This window comes from Onychostoma macrolepis, chromosome 16, assembly GCF_012432095.1.
Source record: "Onychostoma macrolepis isolate SWU-2019 chromosome 16, ASM1243209v1, whole genome shotgun sequence".
NCBI classification, from domain to species: domain Eukaryota; kingdom Metazoa; phylum Chordata; class Actinopteri; order Cypriniformes; family Cyprinidae; genus Onychostoma; species Onychostoma macrolepis.
This window is the reverse complement of record NC_081170.1, coordinates 34528073-34549885: the sequence shown is the minus strand read 5'-3', so window position 1 is coordinate 34549885 and position 21813 is coordinate 34528073. Positions and strand designations below refer to the sequence as shown.

Genomic DNA, 21813 nt, shown 5'->3' with positions numbered 1-21813 from the left:
ATAAAAATGGGAAATGAACATTATATGTTTAGTTTACCCATACCGTCTTCCTTTCTGAGCAGCTGCTTCCTGAAACAGAGGGACACCATCTGAACACACGCTTATTACACCACAACAAGCACATACTTATTCATTCATTCACAATTCACTATTATTTGCATATGGAATATTTTCAGTTAGGCTTTTATAAATTAATTTAAAAAATAATAATTCTATCTCTCTGCAGATCTGAAGACATACCATAGAGCCGCCATCATGCAGCATGGGCACAGTTAATGCAGGAGGAGCAGAGAGGCTGTCAGCAGTGTACTGGCACAAAGGCAGGCCATCCATAAGTGTGTCTCCCTCTGGGTTCTGTCTTTCATCCTACAGATTTAACATAAAGTCATCTGAGCCTGTCATTCCACTCCCCTACCCCCAGAGGACAGCATCCCCCGAATACTGACTCTAATCAGCACCATGTCTGTATGTTTAAGCAGTCTGGTGATTACTCATCTTTGTTCTTTAACCGCTTACTTTGTAAAAGTATTCTGATATATGATTGCTAGAAATATGTGTACTGTACCATTTATATATTGGAATGGCATAGTGACACGGATGATCATTTAGATTAAACACAAGATAAAAGATAAAACACAAACTCTACAAAGTCCGGAACTGATCTTTCCAAAATAATATTTATTTACACTTGAGTATAGTGTTATTAACTCACTCTTTATTACCACTATCTCTTAAGGAAAAAGTTCATCCACCAGTTAGTATTTCATACATCTTTTACTCATATAATCTTCCATATATTGGTGTAAATTCAAAAATCTATTCTTCATCTTTTTAGAACGCTTTATAGCAAGTTAGTAAAACATGCAAAAAAAAAAAAAAATGTTTTTACATATACAACATCAAAAAAGAACAAAAAAAGAAAAGAAAGAAAAAAGTCAAGTCAAGTCAAGTACAATTAATATAAAAACAAGCAAAGAAATACATGGGAGGCAACAAATGACCAAAACGTGTTTGTTTGTTTTTTGGCACATTAAATGTAAAAATGAAAAATGAAATTGCCGTACGCTAAATGAGCCTAAATACATTCAGTCAAAGTTGTAATCAGTATTTAATTGTATTATGTAAATGTGTAATGCAATACAATGGTTTGCATACTGTATCTAATGCATTGAGTGTTTTATTTAAAAATTCATATTGGGGCTAGAAACAATGTAGGCAATAGAACTCTGAGATTCTACATAAAAGTCCACATTAAGATCAATTTAATGGATCCAATTCTTTTGTTGTTTTGAATGATTTTGTGTAAACTCCAAAGTCCAGCTCCCAGCTGATGAAAACAGGAGCAGTCCACTAAAGTGTCAGTTCTTGATATGATATCCAAGGCAAACTTCAAGGTAGCCCTAGTGTCTTCATGCAAATGGCAGATGCAATGGAAGGAGGAAACCCTCAGTGAGGCTCTAAAAACAACATTAAAAATATACTGTGAAGCAACAAAATGACAAAAGGGCAACAAAACAGTGAATGAAGGGAAACAAAAATATCAAACATAGGTACATACAAGGCAAAATCATAGAGAGATGGTGAATATTTCATAAATACCTGAATGTCTAAGAATGTGGGCTGCTGATGAGCATCATTCATCTCCAGATCCAAGACCAAATGCGAGGCATCATCAGGTTGTCCATATCTAGTAACCGATGATCTCTGTGAGAGAAAAAAACATGACAAAACATACACTATAAACGACAAGAACTTTTATATGGCTTAATGCTGTCAAAAAAATCCTTTAGAATGAGCAGACATACAGTATGGCAATCAGTTTATTAAAAAAAGAAGCTGATAGGTGTTGAGACAATAAAAATAATATAGAAAAGTAAAATCAATGTGGTCATTAGGAAACAGCGGCAATAAATGTAAATTTAGTTCAACTTACAAGTACTACATTTCATCCAGATCTGCCCAGATGTTATGAGTGAGGAATGGATCAGACACCTGAGTCATCTGAAATCTTCAATGGATATCACATCAGTGGAGGACTGACAGTAAATCTGGGCCTTGAGGACTCCTTTATAGAGTAGTCAGGAGTTTTGAAAAGGACTTTGGAGACGGACTGGATCCAGTAAATGAAAAATGGACTTTCTTAACAAAAATAACATCCAGTTTTAGGGGACATTAAAATTGGCTTGTTGTACAAAGTGCTTGCTCCTCCTTTAGTGTTTATGTATAGGTGTAGTGTTTTTTTTACATTCTGTGAAACCAGCGTCAACTTTTATTTGATATGATGGCTAGCATCCTCTAATATATCCATCTATCAAATCTATACAAATATGTAAAAATAACCACACTCTTTGTTAATCTAATTACTTTTTTTGTAAAACTTGGTATTTTTTTCTGGTACATTACGCTTAAATAAACCTAAGTATAAAAAGAATTCCCTAAAATAACATGTAGAAATGTAATAGTAAGTAATATTAAATACAGTCTAATCAGAGTTTGATTTAAGAAAAAAATAAAATAAAATAATCTCCAAAATGTAATTTGCTGTATTTGAACTTTTCCTGATTTTAGATGCTGTAGTATAAAATAAGAAAAAAAAAATATCACTTTCAAAATATGCAAAATCTATATGAACTGAAATAAACCTAAATTAGGCAACTATGATTAAAGCTAAACAGGCAATAGTTCTTAGGCATCCAAAATACATAAAATGGGAACTTAACCATCGCCAGACAAAAAGATAATGGTAGTTTTTGGAATGCATTTTCCTATACCAAACACATGCAAAGCAGAATAAAGTGATTATTTTTTTCTTGAGTTAATTTCTGTGTCTTATGTAACTGTAGTGTATAGAGTCAGCATTGATGATGAAAGCTGCAGGACCATGTGGTAGGTTTGTTGTGAGGTCCGGCTTTAAAATCTGCGGCTGTAACCAGAGGACGTATATGAGGATGAGGAGAAGTTCATGCTGAATCCAGAGCCAGTAGCATCAAAGCTGCCTCTTCTTGAACCTGACCTAGAGCCTGTCCTGGATCCAGACCGAGAACCAGAAGCAGATGCAGCACCACTGACATTGTAAGGACTGTAGAGACCTTTACTGGATACTGATGAAGCTTCCAGAAGTCTAAGGCCAGATCCCTCCTCAACCATGCTTCTGTCCATGGCATCTTTGTAGGAGATCTTCAGTTTGGTTTTGGGGCACGTAAGGTATTTTGTGTAAGCACTCACATCTCTGAGCTTTTGTGCTGTACGGCCATCAATAGCACCTTTCCTGATTGCCTCCTCTAGGGAGATTCGTCCCTCAACCTCTGGCTCAATAAGGCCACCAGTGAGATACTGCACTTCCAAGAAACGTTGCCCTGCCTCATAGTAAAGCCAGCCTTTCTTGAGAGCCTGAGCAGCAGACATTCTGACTTTAGTGCGAGGATCCTCAAACCCATGGAAAGCTTTCTGAGCCAAGTTGAGTCTGTCAACCATTATCTTGTCTATAAGACCCTTCTCTGTGGCTTCGGTAACTGAGAATTTCTCTCCAGTAGATGGGTCTATTATGCCACCAGTGCAAGCCTGTGCCTCCAACATTCTCTGGCCAGTTATAGAATCCACTAAGTTCCTACGCATGGCTTCAGTGATGGAAACTTTTTCTAGGCTATCTGTATCAAGGATTCCAGCCACAGGACCGGTCTCCTCGGTTGGATCATTCCATACAGTTGCAGGGGTTTTGATGGAAGGTATGGGGCTCATTGGATAAGAGGAGGTGGAACCAAAGGAAGAGGAGCGGGAACGGAAGCCACTCATGTTTCCAGATAGCATATCAGCAAATTCTGTGATAGAAAGGGTGCCAGCGCGGTACTGCTCAATTGCACTCTGGTCGATAAGACCTCTTGCAATAGCATCATCAATGTCATACTGTCGACCTGATCTTCGGTCAATGAGTATAGACTTTTCTACCCCTTCTGAGGATGTTATTGTGATTTCTTCCCATTCGCACTCTTGCTCTGAAAGTTCAATGTAAGTCTGATGGTCAATTAGTCCTTTGCGGTAGGCTTCATACACAGACATCTCTTTGCCCGAGTCAGGATCAACAATGACGACTCTGCGTTTGCGAACAGAGGATTTGGAAGAACTCTTTGTCTCACGTTTCTTTTCTTTAAGAAGCAAGAGCACAAGACCTGTGTCCGGGTCGACAATACACCTGTCCATCAGTTGCAGGTAGGTAAGGTTCTCCTCGGTGTTTGGGTCAAAGAAGCCCTTGGTGTCATCCGATGGGTCACTGAGGATCTCGTTCATCTCCTCATCAAAAAAGCCTCGGTTGTAGGCCACTTCAACTGGCAGTCGGTGACTCTGCTCTGGGTCAATGATTCCTCCAGTAGCAATCTGGGCCTCGAGAAGACGAATTCCGTGGTCTCTCAAAATCAGACCCTTTTTCATAGCCTGGAACAGTGAGATCATTTTGCCTGTATAAGGATCTTTATATCCAGTTACAGCCCTCTCAGCAGACAGGAGCTTGTCTTTGAACTCTGGACCGACGATTCCCATCTTGACTGATTCATTTACAGTTAACTTGAGGTTCTTGATAGGGTCAATGATATAACCTGTGGATGCTTGAGCTTCCAGCAACTCGAAAGCAGTGCCTGGCCTGATCATATTCTTTTTCATGGCTTGGTAGATAGATAGTCGGTCTTTAGTAGACTCCACAAACACGCCAGCAATACAGCTTGAGCCCTCAAGATATTTTCGCAAGCTATCGCTCACTTCCTCCACCGTTAGTAGTCCCTCATTAAGCTTGCTGACTGTTTGTTCATCGATGATTTTTGAGCGGAATAACTCTTCGATTGTTATTTCTTTTCTGAGACCTTTGAAGAGCAGTCTTTTGTCTCCTAGAGACAACAGATATTGCCCATCTTTGTCTAGCTTGCATCTTTTCAGAAGCTGAGAATATGAAACATTTTCATCAGTCAATGGGTCGATGTATCCTTTAACCTCATCGGAGAGCTTTTCGTTTGTCTCTTTGTTAATATATCCACGTTGTGTGGCAATCTCTGATGGCAAGTGGAAGTTATATTCTGGATCAACGATGCCGCCTGTTGCTGTTTGAGCTTCAAGAAGCCTTAGGGCATAGTCCTCTGGGACAAGGTCCTTTTTCATTGCTTGGAAGAGGGAGATCACCTTTCCACTATATGGGTCCTTATAGCCAGTGACTGCTCTTTCTGCAGACAGGAGCTTATCATGAAGTTCTGGGCCCACCACGCCTTTACGCACTGCTTCGTCTACAGTGAGCATTTCATTCCTGACAGGATCAATAATGAATCCAGAGGCTGCTTGAGCCTCCAAGAGGGCCACTGCAATGTCTGGCTTCATCAGCTCTCTCTTCATTGCCTGATAAATGCTCATCTTGGAATTTGAATCAGTCACCACACCAGCAACACTGCCAGTTCCATACAAATACTGCTTAACACTTTGCATCTCCATGACATCCCGCATAGTCTTATTCTCTTTCTTCAGCAGGTTGTAAGTCTCAAGGTCGATGATACGGGCATTGTAGAGATCTTCAATAGTGATTTGACGTCTTCTTGTGCTGCCGGTCTGGGTGCTCCCCCCTTTAATGATTTCTCTCTGCTCCAGAATCTCAATTATAATGATAATCATTCGTTCTTTTGTTATATTGCCAGAACGATATTCTTCTAGAAGCCGAGCCCTCTGATCTTCAGGTAGTAGATTTGAATTCATGACATCCCAGAGAGACATAGAGCCCTGACCTTCAATGGGTAGGTCAATCTGGGTATTGGATAGATCACTCTGGGTTTGTTCTTCACTGTAAAGGTATGTCTTCTCCACAACCGTTGGGGCCTGTGGTTTGGAGAGCTTTAGTAGATGTAAGCCTGTATCAGGATCTGCCATGCACTTGTCTTTCAACTGTTTGTATGATACATTTTCATCAGATGCAGGGTCAGAGAAGTACTTGCTTTCAGCAATGCTGCTGGCCAGCTGTTTGGTAACATATCCACGCTGGATTGCAGTCTCAACAGGAATACGATGACTGTTTACTGGATCAATAATTCCAACAGATGCCAGTTGCGCCTCCAAGAGAGGCATGGCATGTTCTTTGGGGATGAGGTCTTTGTCCATGGCTTGATATAGGGAGATCTTATTGCCTGTGAATGGGTCTTTATATCCAGTGACAGCTTTTTCAGCAGAGAGAAGTTTCTCATGAAGCTCTGGGCCAACAAGACCTGCTTTAACAGCATCATCCACAGTGAGACATTCATTTCTTGATGGATCCACGATGAATCCTGTGGCAGCTTGAGCTTCAAGCAAGGCAATACCTGTGTTCTGTCTGAGGAATTTCCTTTTCATTGCTTGGTAGATGCTAACTTTCTCTTTTGTAGGCTCAAGGTAAACTCCGGCAATGCTCTCAGAGCCTTGGAGATACTTGTTGACTGAAGTGTTTTTGCTGACCTCTTTTGGAGTCTTTTTACCTTGTTCCAGCAAATCATAGGTAGACTTATCAATGATTTTGGAGTCAAACAATGACTTGGCTGGAACTGGTGCCCTAAGTCCCTTAAAGCAGCCCTCTTCTTGTTTCTTGGCATCTTTTTTAGTAACAATTTCAATTAAAACCTTTATAATCTTCTCAATTGTCATTTTCCCAGATCTGTATTGCCTTATTAGGTCAAGCCTTTGCTCTTCAGTGATATAATCAGAGTAAATGAGCTCCCATAAGGTAACTTTTCTCCCTTTGAACGGTCCACTCTGAAGTTCAACAGTTGCCTGAGTCATTGCGTCTTTGGTCTGGGCATCAGTGTATTTAATCTCCTCTTTGGCATTGATAGCTTGTTCAGACAAAGGCAGAAGCTGAAGGCCAGTCTTTTTGTCAGTGACACATCGTTTATAAAGCTGTGGATACGTGAGATATTCCTGAGTGTTTGGGTCAAAGTATCCCTTAACTTCATCACTTGGGCTGCTCAAAAACTTCTGGGTTGCATCATCAAAGCAGCCCTTTGTGCAGGCAATGTCATGTGGAATACGGTGACTTTGAACAGGATCAATGATGCCTCCGGTTGCCAGTTGTGCGTCTAGCAGTCGAATTCCTTGTTCCTTCATGATCAGTTCTTTCTTCATAGCCTCAAACAGAGAAATTGTTTTTCCAGTGTAAGGATCTTTATAGCCTGTGACAGCTCTCTCTGCAGACAGTAGTTTTTCATGAAGTTCTGGACCGACAGCACCTGCTTTGACAGCCTCATCTACTGTAAGTTTTTGGTTTTTAACAGGATCTATGACATATCCCGTGGCAGCTTGTGCTTCCAAGAGATTAAGAGCAGGCCCAGGTCTCATCATGTCTCTTTTCATGGCATCATAAAACGACATTGTTTGTTTGTTTGAGTCAATAATTACTCCAGCAATGCAGTTAGTGCCCTTCAAGGCATTGCGCACATGCTCCATCTCAGACACGTCTTTTACCAGCAGCTGTCCTTTCTGCAACTTGTTATAGAGGTCTTTGTCAATAACTTTTGATTCAAGAAGTTTTGTTGCAGGTACAGGTGCTCTCAGGCCATCAAAGGCAAGCTCATTCTTTTTCTCTTTTTCCTCTGCCACAGTTAGGACAATTTTGATGATCTTTTCAACTGTAATTTTTCCCGTTTTGTACTGGCGTATAAGATCTTTTTTCTGGTCTTCAGTGAAGTACTCAGAGTTTATAATCTCCCATATGGTCACAGTCTTTCCTTTAAAACGGCCGAATGGCACAGACACAGTTGTCTTGTCAAACACATCTCTTGTTTCCTCATCTGTGAATATCCTGGCATTTTGAGAAGCCTCCTCAGAAATGGGCAAAAGAAGAAGTCCTGTTCCTTGATCAGTGACGCACCTTTCTAGTAGTTGTTGGTACATCAGATTTTCTTGGGTGTTTGGATCATAGAATCCCTTGACATCATCTGTTGGATTTTGTAGGATTTTACTGGTGGCTGCATCAAACTGACCCTGCTTATAAGCTATTTCATTGGGCACACGATGACTATTGACTGGATCAATAATGCCACCTGTTGCTATCTGAGCCTCAAGCAACCTGATGGCATGATCCTCCCCAATGAGACCCTTCTTCATAGCTTCAAAGAGGGAGATCTTTGCCTCTGTGTATGGATCCTTGTAGCCAGTGACAGCTTTCTCCGCAGACAGCATCTTGTTGTGAAGTTCAGGTCCAATTAGACTCTCTTTAACTGCTTCATTGACAGAGAGTTTCTTGTTTTTAACTGGGTCTATTATGTATCCAGAAGCAGCCTGTGCCTCCAGAAGCACTAGCCCCGTCCCAGGAGCAATCTTCTTCTCCTTGATGGCTTGATAGATGGGCATTTTTTGATTTGGATGCACAAGCAGCCCACCAATGCAGTTCTTGCCCTGGAGAACTGTTTTAAGTTTGTCTGTCTTGCTGAGTTCTTCGACTGTGGTGCCACCGCTCTGGAGCTTATCATAATCCATTTTGCTTAAAAGTCCTATTTCAAAAAGTCTACTTGCAGGGACCTTCTCACGAATGCCATTGAAGGATAATGGAGAGAAGCCATGTGTGCTGTCAACTTCATCAGAAATACTTTGACCATTGAGGACTTTTTTGCATTCTGTCTGGATGTGAATCTCTTGAGTGATTTTTTGAGCAACCTCAAGCTGCTGAAGTTTCTCACGTAGTTTCTGGTTTTCTTCAGCAAGAACCCTTTCTTGTTCAAGCCTTTTCCTCTCAAGTTCATGCATCTCTTTCTGCTTGATGAGCATCTCTTGTTCAGCCTCTTTCTGTTTTATCAGAGCAGCATCCATAGTGGCCTTCAGTTTAATCTTCTCATCCTCCATTTGTTTTCTTTGACGTTCCTGCTCATCCTTAAGGGCTTTTGACTTTTTGACCTCTTCTTCAAATTGGCTCTCTAACCTCTTCTTTTCATCCTCAATTTGTTTCTCCTTCTTCAGCAGCATCTCCTTTTCTGACATAAATGTCTGCTGGAGAATTGTTTTCTCCTGTTTAATTTGTTCTTGCTGAGCATTTGCGGTCTGTAAAAGAAGAAACAATGAACAAAGTTAAAACAATGCTGGAAAACATTCAGACAAATCATTTTCAATTATGTAAATATCTATTTTAAGATTAATGAGAAATCATTATGGAATATAATCAAAGATTGGAACATTTGTAACAAAAAAAGGAACTGAATTAAGCAATGTTAGTTTTCGGAGAGCGGGTTAACAATGACATAAGCAGCAATTTATGCCATCTTTTACACAATACCTCTTTGGACTTTTTCTGTAACTCTTCAGCCTCTTTTTTCAATTTTGCCTTCTCTTTTTCAAGATCAGCAATGGCTTTGCGCAAGTCATCTGCTTCTTTGTTACTGCCCAATCTCTGTATTTCCAATGTTTCAACAATTGTCATTTTCTCTTTGGTGGCAAGCTCGGTCTCATGAAGTCGGGCACTAATCTCATTTGCCTGTTTCTTGAATTTCTTGGCTTCCTCCTCAGCTCTAGACTGGGCATGACTGAGCTGGGACACCTGAAGTCTAAGCTTCTCTGCCTCAGCTGTTATCTCCAACTGTCTTTTGCGCTCAGCCTCCAATGATTTTTGGAAGCCCTCAGTTTCCTCCTCAAGCCGTTGCTGCATCAGTTGTTTGTCTTCAAGCAGCTTTTGAGCTTGCTCTTGAGCAAGGTCTTTCTGTCTCTGTAGCATTTCTGCCTCTGCTCTAAGTTTAGAAGCCTCCTGAATAGCTTGCATCTTTTCTTTAAGCATCTTTTCAGCAAGTGCTCTTTGCTCGGCAAGGTCAGTCTCTGCAATATGTCTCAGGCGAGCAGTCTCCTGGGCCTCAATGCTGAGCCTGGCAGCGTCCTCTGCAAGTTTTTTCATGTTCTTAGCCTCCTCAGCCAAGAATTTTTGACTATTATCTTTGTCCTTCTGGATGAGACGCTGGTTCTCCTCTTCAATTCTGAGCTTGAGTTTGATAAGCTCCTCCATTTGAATCTTGACTTTGAACAGTTCCTCCTCTACCTGGGCTTTCTGTTTAACGGCATCACTGACCTCGTCCTTAAGGCGATGAAGCTCCTCATCCAGGAGAGTCTTCTGTTTGTCGGTCTCATCCAACCGCAGTTTCACTTTCGCAAGCTCTTGCTCAACCTGAGATTTCTGCTTAAGTGTTTGCTCTGCAAGTGTCTTGTGCCTAGCCATCTCCTCATCAGCCAGCTGTTTCTGTTTCAGCGCTGCTGCCTCTGCCTGGGCACGCTTTTCTGCCTCTAGCTCTGCCTCTTTTCTGAGCCTCTCAGCGGCTTCTTGGGCTTTGGCCTGATTGGCTGCCTCAACCTCAGCAGCCTGACGCTGACGCTCTGCATCTTCTGCTTGTTGGCGGAGGAGGGCAGCCTCTTTCTCTGCCTTGTCTTTGGCCTTTTCTGCTTCTTGGGCAAGCTTTTTGGCTTTCTCAAACTCCTCCTTGAGCCTTTTCTGTACCAGGCTGTCCTCCTTCTGCTGAAAAAGAACACTTTGGACTTGCTGTTCAGCTGTAATTGCTTTCTCAGCAGCCTCTTGGGCAGCAAATATTTGCCTCTCAGCTTCTTTGTCAGCATCTTCTTTTTGCTTTCTGGCCTCATCAGCTTTCTTTTTGAGACGCTCCACTTCTTCCTGGGCAGCCTGACGCTGTCGAGCGGCTTCCTGCTCTGCGGCAGTAATCTTTTTCAGTTTTTCTTCAGCCTCCCTTCTTCTGCTTTCTTCCTCAAGGGCAAGCTTGCGTAGCTTCTCGGCTTCCTCCTCAGCTCGCAGTTTGCTTTTTTGTGTTTCGTCTGCAATATTCTTCAGCTTATTCAGTTCAAGCTCCAAATCAAGCTTGCCAGATGAAGCCTTCTCAAAGTTCACTTTCAAGATACGAATCTCCTCTTCAACTATTCTTTTCTGTTTGAGAGTTTCATCCACAATTGTTTTCTGTCTGTCTAATTCCACTTCAGAGGACTTCTTGAGCTGTTCGATCTTCTGATCAATGTCTTGCTTGTGCTGGCTTGCCTGATCTTCAAGAGCTTTTCTCTGGTAAGCCTCATCCTCGGCATTCCTTCTCAGGCGTTCATTTTCGGCCTCTTTTTCTTTTAGAGCAATCTCTGCTTCAGTTTTCAAGCGAGTGGCCTCATTAATGGCAGCAAGTTTCTCTTTGAGAATTCTCTCAGCTTCCGCTCTCTGTCTCGCTGCTTCTTCCTCAGCCACCTGTCTCTGCCTCTTTGCCTCTTCAGCAATGGCACGGAGCTTGGCTGCTTCGTCTGCAAGATCCCTCAGTTTAGCAGCTTCAGCTTCCAGGAGTTGTTTACTCTTTTCGGTGGTGGACATGCTGTCCTTTTCAGCTTTAGACTTCAGCTGCAAAAGTATGTCCATTTCACTTCTAACTTTGGAAAGCTCATCTTCCAGCTGCTTCCGCTGCTGCTCTGCAGCACTAACCTCATTCTTAAGACGGTACAGTTCATCGTCGAGCAGTGATCTCTGTTGCTCGGCATGATCAAAATCAGCCCTCAAGCGGATCAGTTCCTGCTCTGCGGAGAGCTTCTGTTGCGCTGTGCTCTCTGCCAGCTTCCTCTGCCGCTCCAGTTCATGCTCGGCCATGTCTTTCTGTTTCAGGGCAGACTCTTCAGCTTTGGCCCGTTTTTTGGCCTCACGCTCAGCCTCGTCTTTCTGTTTTTCAGCATCTTCCTGTGCAAGAGTCTTTTTGTGGGCTTCTTCCTCTGCCTGGAGCCTTAGACGAAGGGCTTCATTGGCTTTTTGTCTCCACTTTTCAAGCTCTTTCTCAGCCTCCTCCCTTGCTTTGTCTGCCTCTTCCTGTTGCTTCTTGAGGCGTTCTGCCTCCTCCTGCAGTTGCATGACAGTCCCGTGCTTCTCTCGGAGCGACTCCTCAAGTTTGGATGTCTTCTCGACGAAGGACATGCGCTTGCTCTGCAGCTCAACAGCGGCACTTTTCTGAGCTGCGTCTTGAGCAAGCTTGATTTGTCTGTCTTTCTCGATCTCAGCCTGCTTCATGTGTCTTTCTGCCTCCTCTGCCTGCATCTTGTGCTTCACAAGGTCATCCAGGGCTCTCTGCTTCTGCCTAGCAGCCTCTTTCTCTGCTTCAGACTTCAGCTTCAACTCTTCCTCTGCCATCCGCTTCTTCTGGGTCTCCTCTTTAACCTGCATGCGAAGTTTCTCAGCCTCTTCTTGAGCAGCTTTGCGAAGTCTCTCCGCCTCTGCAGCCTTGTCTCTAAGCTGTCTGAGCTCATCCTCTGCAGTGGACTTTTGCTTCAATGTAGTTTCTAGCTGAAGTCGTATGATGCGGATCTCTTCCTCTATCTTGGACCGGCATAGTAGAGCCTCCTCCACTTGTTGGCTCTTTGATTTGATCTGTTGTTCGGAGAGGTTTTTGAGCTCATGCAGCTCCAGCTGGATGTTCTGTTTTTGCCTTTGAGCATCCACAGCAACAATCTCTCGTTTGCTAACCTCCTCTTGCATCATGAGCCTGAGCTCCTGTGCCTCTTTCTCCGCTTTGGCAATGGCCTTGGCATGAGCTTCAGCTAGCTGCTTCTGTTTCTCTAACTCTGCCTGCATCTCAGCCATTTTTTTCCTCTCTTCTGCTTTTAGTTTCTCAGCAGCTTTCTGTATTAGTGGAAGTAAATCGTAAAGAAAATCATGATTAAGATTAAGCATGACGGGGTGTTAAAGGAGTAGTTTACCCAAAAATGAAAATTCTGTTATTATTTACTCACCATGTCATTCCAAAACTGTATTGACTTTCTATTATATTATATTTGTACTTTCTTCTGTAGAACACAAAAGGCGATGTGTGTGATATAACTATACACACACAATATATACATATGTATCTCGGCCACTCTGTTTAACATAATAAAAGTAAATGATAACAGCAGATGTCAAACTTCAAAATGATGATCATGATAGCTTTGTTTGAGGAGCAGATCATCAATCAGAAAGTTGCTATTCACTAGAATATTTTTCTCAGAATATCGACAAAAATTTTAACCTAATTGAATATCTTCAGAAATCTAGGAAGACAACGCACAAGTTTTATGAACTGCTGTTATCGTGTTTGATCACTTTTGAAGCTTGAAAGCTTCAGATCCTTTTCATTATTAAATGATTCTCTTTTGTGTTCCATGGAAGCAAGAAAGACATTTAGGGTTTTGGAATAACATCAGGATGAGCAAATGATGACAAAAATGTTTGCATTTTTGAGTGAACTAATTCTTTAAGTGTTAAGATGATTATTTGGCTCAAAGAAAGACAGGCTTAGATGCAATCATGACAAACAGGATTAAAGTAAATTAACAGTCAAAAATCATATGCAATCATTTGGGTTATGGTAAGATGATATAATTAATGTATGGAGACACAAGACACTGGTTTATAACACTACACTCTCACAACATGCGAGGGAGAAGCTCCCAAATGGTAGCACTAGGAAAACCATTTACTACATTCCAGTTAAACAAAGTGACTGGATGAAAACTGAGCACACAATTTATTGCAAACTACCAGTGTGTTAAAATAAAATTCTGCCTTTCTAAAGATTTATCATTGTTAAGAATGAGAACTTGATTTGGTGGCCTGAAAAGTGGTGAGAAAAACAGAACAACTAAATACCAACAGTGCAAGAAAGTACTCTAGTTAGCAATGGAAAATGAGCTACAAGTGTTAAAAGCAATGATTCAGGCAGACAAGCAGGTCCTTATCCACAGATAAAGAGGAAAGGTTAGTATGAAAAGAACATGATCTAAAAATGACCTTAAAATATAACAAATAAGGGCAGTAGGAATCTGATTCTCAAATAAGATTATACCATACACACACACACACACACACACACACACACACATGCACACACACACACAGGAAACTTCAACGATACTATAAAGTTTTCAGTGATGAATCTTAACAACATAATTAAAATATATAAATATATTAAATATAAACATAAAACTACAACTACTTTATTATATTTAAGTTAAAGTATTTTAAGTTAGGTATTGTGGAGACCATTTAATATTAAGGTAATTAAAAATAAATTAAGTAGATACTCTACCATATGAGCAATGAGAATCAGAAAACTACAATGAACAAAAGTACCATACCATTTAACTAGAAAGGGGTAAATCATAAAAGCTTGATGGAAGAAAATGCAGAATATTCATGAAGAAGGATACTGGAATATTGGTATGAAATTACTATAGCATAATGAAAAGTTTTACCTCTTTAGAGCCCAAAAAGATCAAGCAATCATCAAGACAAAGCACTGGCAAGCAGTTAAGAGAAGCAAAGAAATCAAAGGTTAGGGTTTGAAAGACATACAGTAGTGAGAAAAGAGAAAAGTATATAGGAAAGGTGGGCCTCATGTGACTTGCTTTCCCTAGTGTGTATCAGACTCTGTCTGATGTACAAATATAACATTTACTGTTCTGTTAAAATACCTCATCAGCTGCTTGTACCTTTTCAAATAAATTAAATTAAATTAAATTAAATGTATCTGCAAATTAACCATCATGAGCTATTCTTTCTTCTTTTTTGTTGCAAAAATAAAAGTGTAAAAATAGAAAAAAATAAATAAATTGCCCTTAACATATGTTAATATTTGCTTAATATTTGAAGCAAGACATAATTTATTCAAATGTATTCTACCTGTCACATATTTCTGAAACACTAGCAGTAGAATACTATTGAAATTTGTTTTATTTGTGTCCAAAATGACATAGAAGAAATGTTGAGTCAACCATACATTAATTATATCTAGATGTTTTTTTTCTGATGAGTGGTTGGTTGGGTTGGTTAATGTTAGGTGTTGGGTTAGTTTGGTATGAACAGGGTCCCCTGATGTCACGCACCTCCTCATCCTCGATGCGCCGCTGCGTGTCTGTGATGAACTTGATGTACTGACTGGTCAGCGTCATCAATTCACTATAGCGAGTTCTCAGAGTGACATACTATAGAAAAGACAAAGCATATTGAAAAATGATAATTAAATATTTAAATTAAAGTTAGTAGGATAACATAAGTGCACACTGAAAATTATAAACACCATAGTAACCTATGCAGCAGTCAAATAATGCAGATGTATAAGAAGTGAATGATCTGAGCTCTTTCTAACCTCTTGAATGATGTTATCAGAGGCAGACTCCATCTTGGTTTTCTTCAAAGGAGAAGTCAGAGGTTCGACCTGCGCTTTGTAGGCAACCAACTGAAGTTCATAGTCCTGGAAAAAAATTAAGATTGTAGCACTCCAACCACAAACTGTAGATAAATAATAGATACATTTATATATTTTCTCTTACTTTAATGGTATCGATGTAAGCTTTGGCGTATTTCTGGCACTCATCAACTTTCTCTTTGTTTTTCTCAATCTCTTCAAGCAGTTTCTGTGAAAAAAAAATCAGCATATTATACTTATACCTTTGCAACAGGTTAACAAAAAGAATCTCATTGCAATGTATGACGGAGAACTAATGCACATCAATTAATATTCCAGAAGCTTATCTTCTGAGACTTAAAGCATTCCTAACAAGATCTTTATTGTTCTTGTTCCAGCTCAAACTTTCTTTTTTGAAACGCTACACTGCACATCTGTAAATAGATATTTGCATGTTTATGAAATGAATAACACTATGTAAATACAGCAAGAGTATGTGATTTATTTGTCTATCTGTATAAATTTAGACACGTAAATCAGTCTCTGACACATACTATACAAAATAATACTTTATTTATTACATTTGATGTCACTGGTTATTGTTATTTTCAGTTTCACTTGGACATTGATCACTAAATGAGCTTAACGGTAAATATCTAATGACGTAAAGTGAGGCATTTAGTAAGTGGGTGTTGGGTGTAACTTGTCATAGCATATATACTGTTCACCTTTGGATAGGCAACTTAGATTATCACTAAAAAGTCTTCAATCAAGCGTGAAGTTTTGCTTAACCCACTATCCGTCACTAGCTGTTAACCCAGGGTTAAGCGCCGATGGAGAAAGCTTGTGTCATTCAGTACCTTCTCCTGTGCCAGTTGCTCTTTGAGCGTCTTGCTGTCGATTATGGGCACGGCCTGGATCTTCTCCTGCCGCTGTTTGGCGTCTGCGATCCAGCGGATGAGCCAGTCGTAGCTCTCCCTGTAGTAGCCCAGCTGCCGGCCCAGCTGCTCCAGCTCGCGCTGCCGCAGGTCGATCTGAGCGAAGATGGCGCGCCAGCGGTCCTGCAGGCTTCCCAGGAGATGCCGATAGTGATCCAGCTCGGCATCCCGCTCGCTGTGAACCTGAAGCATGCGCTGGCTGACCGCCGTGGCCTTGGCCAGCTCACTCTCCATGTCATCAAACACGGGCCGCTGGGTTTCTGCATCCGAACGCATTCGCTGAACACAAGTGAACAAGTACTTAATCCCAAATTTGAAGTAACTACATTATGCATACAGTACACTAGCAGGTATATATGATTTTTCATTAAAAATAACTGTCAAAGCTTTCCATTGATGTATGGTTTGTTAGGGTAGGACAATATCTGGCCGAGATACAACTATTTGAAAATCTGGAATCTGAGGGTGCAAAAAAATCTAAATATTGAGAAAACCGCCTTTAAAGTTGTCCAAACGAAGTTCTTAGCAAAGCATATTACTAATCAAAAATTAAGTTTTGATATATTTACAGTAGGAAATTTACAAAATATCTTCATGGAACATGATCTTTACTTAATATCCTAATGATTTTTGGCATAAATTAAAAATCAATCATTTTGACCCGCTACAAATATACCCCAGCGACTTAAGACTGGTTTTATGGTCCAGGGTCACATATGGATACAACAAGTAATTTGTAAGTTGATTTCCCCAAAAGATCCAAAACTGTGGCTTTCAAAGCAGAATTTGTTTGTCTGAGAATCAGCCAAACTAACACAACCCATGATATCAGTCAATTAAAAATACAGCCAACCAATGGCAGATTGGGAAACCTGTTTGTCAGTGTCAGAGAAAAAGCATATTTCACCATTAACGTCTACCAAGCTTGGTTTGAACAGGCTTAAAATGCTGAAGGCATCCTTTTTTAAACACAATTTCACACTAAATTTCACTTATTCATACATCTACATCAGAGGGCCACAACCAACTTCTAAGGTGACTTGAAGACTTTCTTGAATTAAAATAATACAAAACAAGCATTAAAATATGCTAAAACAAAATTGAGAATATTTTTTATTTTTAAATCACTCCCTCAACAACTGAAAAATTGGTGTATATGAGGAAGCCTTATTGTAAAATGGTTTGATTTATTTTAAAAGTGTTAAATGATTTCTAAAGCTGGAAAAGTAATGTAAATGAATAAAATCCTTAAACTCCATGGACATTTTTATAAATAAATATACATTTTTGTTTTTATGCCAAGCTCTAAAATATTTTATTTAATATAAATTGTAAGTACACATATATTTTTAAAAATCCTTATCATTAATCCTTATCCAGTAAACCACAAACAACTAGAAACATATCAACTAATTGGTTAAAAAGACCAGGATCCTTAAAGAAATAGAAATGTCAGGGCTTAGAATATTGTTGTGGACAAAGGAGGGCCTTGGAGTCAATAAGGATGAGAACCACTGACCTACATCCTTGCACATGTTATAAAATGCTACAAGATTCACCTAGTGTTATACAAAACAAAGCATCAAGCAGTAAGTGAGCAGTGAATATTACCTTGAGCTCAGAGCAGTAGTTGTCCACCTCCTGGACGTTTGTAGGAACCGTGTGAACCTCACGCAGGCGATTCTCATATTTCTTCACCACATCTTCTGTCCCTTGTGTGTTCCGGATCACAACTTCTATTGTCTTAAGTCTACAGAAAAAAGAATTGCCTTGATCTTATTTTATGCTTACGATTATTAGTACAAAATAATACAGACAAATGAATAAGAGACGAAACATGAACGACAAGCAGCAGCAGATATGCTGTGCAAAGACAAATGCTGCACAGGTGAGAGCGCTCCTTACTTGTCCAGGTAGACTGAGGACAGGTTGTAGGTTTGGTCCATCTTCTGCAGGGTGATGTCCAGCTCTGAGCGCAGCACTGGAGTGCTGGACTGCTCCGGAGAGGACAGCACCTCCTCAGCTTTCTGAGACACTCGGTCCAGGTTCTTCTTAATTCCGTCCAGCTCCATTTGCACTTTCTGTTTGAGACACATTGATTCATTTGGTTAAATATGACAAACAACATAGTCCATAATTCACATCATAAACAAAAGAAAAAATTAGAAATTATATTCAGGGTATAGTTAATTAAAACTGAAAGAAAAAACCATTAAAAAAGTTGTGTTGCTTGAAATAAAATAAATGTTAACTGAAATAAATTGAAATATAAATATATATAAAATTACCTTATTTTCAGGCAATATCTTTCATTTTTTTAATTTAACTTGATGTATAAATATATATAAAAAAAAAAAAAGAAATAAAAATGTCTAAAATATTTCTCTCTCTATATATACAGTGACAAAAACAAAACAAAATTACTACAATTTTAACTAAAATGAAAATGGAAAATTGAAAAGTAAAAACTGATTCAAAATATTAATAAAAACTATAATAGTATCTCAAAAACACTAAAATAACACTGATTTTATCTTGGAGATTTATTTTTATATTGTGACATTATTTTCAGGACAATTAAGCACAAATTTTAACAACATAATGGGCTAAAATCTCATCGCTCTGATTCATTTATATCTAATATTGTTTTAGTATTTGCTCTGTCTTTAATTTAGTTTGTATTACTGTAATAAGCATTTAATGACAGTCACAATAATTCACAATGAGAAAAAAAATGGATCCATTACAATAATAAGAACATCTCAGGCAAATGTGCTTAAATGTCACAAAAAAAAATATCACAAAGTAAAAAATCTTAATGGTCAAAAATTTTGATTTTGGGGATGTGTTTCTTGACATGTTTGTCGAAATCCACCCATTTATGAGTCACAAATATGATTTGAATTTCTATACACATTCTTGAGTTGAAAAAGAGTTTTAACTGGATAAATGATAAAGAACCAGAGTTCTGTGTCATACTCTCTGATCAGCAGTCTTCTGCATGCAGTCTCTGAGCGGATCTTTATCCACAGGTTGCCGGATACGGGCCACCGTACGAGACTCACACTCTTCGATCTGCAGGCGCAGGTTTTTGATTTGGGTGATGTACGACTTGCATACGGATTCATCCTGCTCGCCTGCGAAGAGAAAAGACTTGATATTACTTGATTTTCTAACAACACTAAAGGCAAACAACAGTTTATCTCTTCATTTATTGGTCTGCCGCAGCCAACATTCATCACACTTCAACACATTCCATCTGTGTTAGTGACTCACATTTCATTCCAAAATCTAAAGAAAAAAAATTAATTAAATGTGCATGAAGAAAATTAGGCATATTTTGAGAACTCTTACAGCTCATACCAGTAAAATATGTTTTACTGCATTAATTTTTTGTATTTAAATGAATTAAAGTACAACAAGCACTACCATGATGCAAAATACCATACACAGTATATATATACACTGTATATATAGATATATAGAGAATACTGATATTTATATAGTACTTGATATACTAAAATAACTAAGACAACTTTAATAAAATAGCTAAAACCTATATTGACATATTAAAAAAATAATAATGACAATAACACAACAAATCTAAAAAACCTTTAACTTAAACTGAAATAAAAACAGAAAATATAAAAATAAAATATCAAAATATCAACAAAAACTATAATAGTAAAAAATAAAATAAATGAAAAATTAGTTTTAAATTTTATTTCAATTAAAGTTGATTTTATTTCAAGTTATAATGTTTTTTTTTGTTGTTTTTTGTTTTTTTAATGGTTTTAGTTTTAGTTAACTATAATAACCCTGGCTGGACATGGTCCTGACACGTTTCGATGGATTTACCCAACTGGATGTCATCTAAATGAAAACTATATATGAACTATACAGATTCAGAAATTCATGGTTTGCCCAGCTGTGTGTTTTCCTCTATACTATGCCACAATGTTGAATGTTTCAGTCCATGCACACTCTGTAGAGATGCGCCATTAGCTAAAGCAAGGAAACAAACGATGACAAAAGCTGACACTACATGTTTTTCCATCCATGATAACCAAACTCTGCTCATCACAGCCAGCAGGAGCACAAGACTCACCCTGCGCTCTGACAGCTGCTCCTGAAACGTGAATTCAACAGTTACCCAACATCCACAGAAACGCCACCCTCATGTTTCAGTGTTTCATGCCATCAGTAATGCACAGTGGGCTCTGTCAGGGGTTCGTGTCCGTACCTTTCTCCAGGGTGCGGAGCAGGTTGTCGTAATGCTGTACGGTCTCCTTGTAGTCCCTCTCGATCTGCATGCTGTCACTGGCATCGAAAATCTTCGAGTCCTGTCTGTCCTTGAGGAAGTCCTGATAGTGCAGCTGGAGGTTCCTCAGCATCAGCTGGTACTCGTCTGGCTTCATCGTCTTGAACTGAAACATACGAGGAATCTTGGCTACTTTTACATTCAAAATGGATGTATGTATTCGCATCTTTCCCTGAAGTGCTGTATTTGATTAGTGCAATGACAAAATTACAATAATAGTCTCGTCTGAAATCTGTTGCAGAACTATGTTCTAACAGCAGAATCATGTCTACTCTTTAATTCATTTAGAAGAGCCCTTGAAGGTCCTGTTATTCAATAAAGCAATTTTCCTTGTTTACCGCCGGTTTCCTAAATATAACTCGGTCGGTCTGCAACCTAACAATCAAGTTACTGAATTAGAGGTAAAATCCCATGTTGTTTACTGAAGAACATGTGTTTTTCTTTCAGAGTGAAATAATCAGACAGTACATTTACTTCTAAGTTTCACCGCATATATCTCTTTCAGTAGCAAATACATTTCCTCAATTAATTGTGTTAACGTAATGGCTAAATCATCAATTAATGTGTGTGTATTTATGTCATGAATGAAGCGTAGAACAGACCATGGTGATGTTCCAGGAGCGGATGAGTTGGACGTCTTTCATCAGGTATTGCCAGGACAGCAGACTCCTGAGGTCAGCGTGAAGCGTCTGCCACAGAACCAGAGTCTGCTGGTGACCGCCTCAGACTGACAGAAACATCAACATAACATCACCATCAAAACCTTACAATGTGTTTCAGGTCATACTGTCTACTAAGAAAAGACAAATCTGGGAAAAAATAAAATAAATCCTCAGCTAGTTGCCCAGACAACATAGAATTTATTAATTTTTAGTTTAACTTGTATTAAAATAACTACCACTGACACAGAAAAAATAAAAAAATAATAATGACAATAACACAACAAATCTAAAAACCTTTAACTTAAACTGAAATAAAAACAGAAAATATAAAAATAAAATATCAAAATATCAACAAAAACTATAATAGTAAAAAATAAAATAAATGAAAAATTAGTTTTAAATTTTATTTCAATTAAAGTTGATTTTATTTCAAGTTATAATGTTTTTTTGTTGTTTTTGTTTTTTAATGGTTTTAGTTTTAGTTAACTATAATAACCCTGGCTGGACATGGTCCTGACACGTTCGATGGATTTACCCAACTGGATGTCATCTAAATGAAAACTATATATGAACTATACAGATTCAGAAATTCATGGTTTGCCCAGCTGTGTGTTTTCCTCTATACTATGCCACAATGTTGAATGTTTCAGTCCATGCACACTCTGTAGAGATGCGCCATTAGCTAAAGCAAGGAAACAAACGATGACAAAAGCTGACACTACATGTTTTTCCATCCA

General features: G+C 39.0%; 1 protein-coding gene across 1 annotated transcript in view; it reads right to left on the bottom strand.

Moving 5' to 3' along the window:
- Positions 1 to 658: 658 nt before the first annotated feature.
- Positions 659 to 21813, bottom strand: part of plecb (plectin b) — a 145200-nt gene continuing 124045 nt past the window's right edge. Inside the window, exons 25-36 of the mRNA XM_058746105.1 lie at positions 21573 to 21589; positions 19073 to 19246; positions 17999 to 18174; positions 17705 to 17843; positions 16016 to 16372; positions 15301 to 15384; positions 15117 to 15221; positions 14854 to 14952; positions 9260 to 12613; positions 1934 to 9027; positions 1600 to 1704; positions 659 to 1457 (exon numbers count right to left, since the gene is read on the bottom strand). Coding sequence (XP_058602088.1) covers positions 2911 to 9027; positions 9260 to 12613; positions 14854 to 14952; positions 15117 to 15221; positions 15301 to 15384; positions 16016 to 16372; positions 17705 to 17843; positions 17999 to 18174; positions 19073 to 19246; positions 21573 to 21589 — 10622 coding nt within the window. The 3' untranslated portion in view covers positions 659 to 1457; positions 1600 to 1704; positions 1934 to 2910. The remainder of the gene's footprint in view (positions 1458 to 1599; positions 1705 to 1933; positions 9028 to 9259; positions 12614 to 14853; positions 14953 to 15116; positions 15222 to 15300; positions 15385 to 16015; positions 16373 to 17704; positions 17844 to 17998; positions 18175 to 19072; positions 19247 to 21572; positions 21590 to 21813) is intronic.